Genomic DNA, 1,252 nt, shown 5'->3' with positions numbered 1-1,252 from the left:
ATCTCCCTATATATCAATTTTTACGGTCAACTATACATACATATATATTAACATATATACATACATATCATATATTTCACTTTCTGTCATATTGTTCAATAAATACATAGGTACAACAGCCTCTAATTTCTTGAAATTAGCTAGAAAGTATACCATCAAAATTAAATAAACTTTTCTTACAGCATATAAAAGATTATTAACAACTCCAACCCCAACACTACTTCTCCTGGTAGACATGCTTGCTATCATCGCCCATGTTTGTTCTCTTGGGTCAAACATTTCTGCACTATTCAACCCAGTTGAGCCATCAAAACCACCAACCTACAAGTAAAATTAATAAGAAATTTTAAACTATGATAAAGTTTAATTAACTAACAATAATTAATTAACAAGTAATAATAATTAGTCAATTTATTCGTTCGAAGCTTTAGAAAAAACAGGAATAACTCGCTCAATACTCCAGTCTTCTTTCTTCTTTCTTACTTACTTTTTAATTCTGAAGTTTTAAGGAGAGATCTTCATAAATTAAAATTATTCAAAATACAATTACAGCTCCCAGTATTTATTTTAAAATTATATAATAACAATGTTTCGGTACAATTTCTCAGTCTTCAAGTACAAAAAATTAATAATTAAAGTTTAAAAGTAAAAATTCATTTCCATTGTAAATATTTAATTAGGAAAATTAAGTTACATACTGCATATATGCAATTGTTCAGAACAGCTACGCCTAAAGTGGACCTTCTGGCACCCATGCCTATACCAACACTCCAACTATCAGTCGTTATGTCATAAACATCAACTGTCTTCACCCTATATCACATAAGAAGATAGAGATTATTAAATATAATAAAAATTACAAAGAACATTTCACAAAATGATTTGATATTAAAATGTAACCTGAGAGATCCATTGAAACCGCCAACAGCATAGACTTTAGTCCCAAGGACAACAAGACCAGCCCTGCACCTCCTACCAGGCATCTCAGCAGCGGATACCCAGGTCTCAGTGGCAAAGTCGTAGCACTCTACACTCCTAATGGCCTTAGGAGCTTGTCCACCAACAACCAGCATCACCTAAGTAATTAAAAATTCATGCATTTATTTTTAAAACATAAATGCGGAGCTGTTATAAAACCTATTTTTTAAAAATAATTAATTTAAAATAATCTCTATCCATATCAAACTTTTCTCTCCCCTCTGATTCATTCAGGTCATAGTTCTTTTGAGCAATAACACTTCAGATTAATCAT

General features: G+C 30.9%; 1 protein-coding gene across 9 annotated transcripts in view; it reads right to left on the bottom strand.

Moving 5' to 3' along the window:
* kel (kelch protein) overlaps positions 1–1,252 on the bottom strand; it is a 53,709-nt gene that overhangs the window by 18,736 nt on the left and 33,721 nt on the right. For all 9 annotated transcript variants that reach the window (XM_067045577.1, XM_067045579.1, XM_067045578.1 and 6 more), the window contains 3 exons: positions 901–1,076; positions 699–813; positions 181–321 (listed from right to left, as the gene is read on the bottom strand). In XM_067045577.1, coding sequence (XP_066901678.1) covers positions 181–321; positions 699–813; positions 901–1,076 — 432 coding nt within the window. The remainder of the gene's footprint in view (positions 1–180; positions 322–698; positions 814–900; positions 1,077–1,252) is intronic.

Source organism: Halyomorpha halys, unplaced genomic scaffold (genome assembly GCF_000696795.3).
Source record: "Halyomorpha halys isolate HHAL.00 unplaced genomic scaffold, Hhal_1.1 Scaffold98.1, whole genome shotgun sequence".
Classification (NCBI taxonomy): Eukaryota; Metazoa; Arthropoda; class Insecta; order Hemiptera; family Pentatomidae; genus Halyomorpha; species Halyomorpha halys.
The sequence above is the reverse complement of the archived record's forward strand: the minus strand, read 5'-3'. Positions and strand labels throughout refer to the sequence as shown.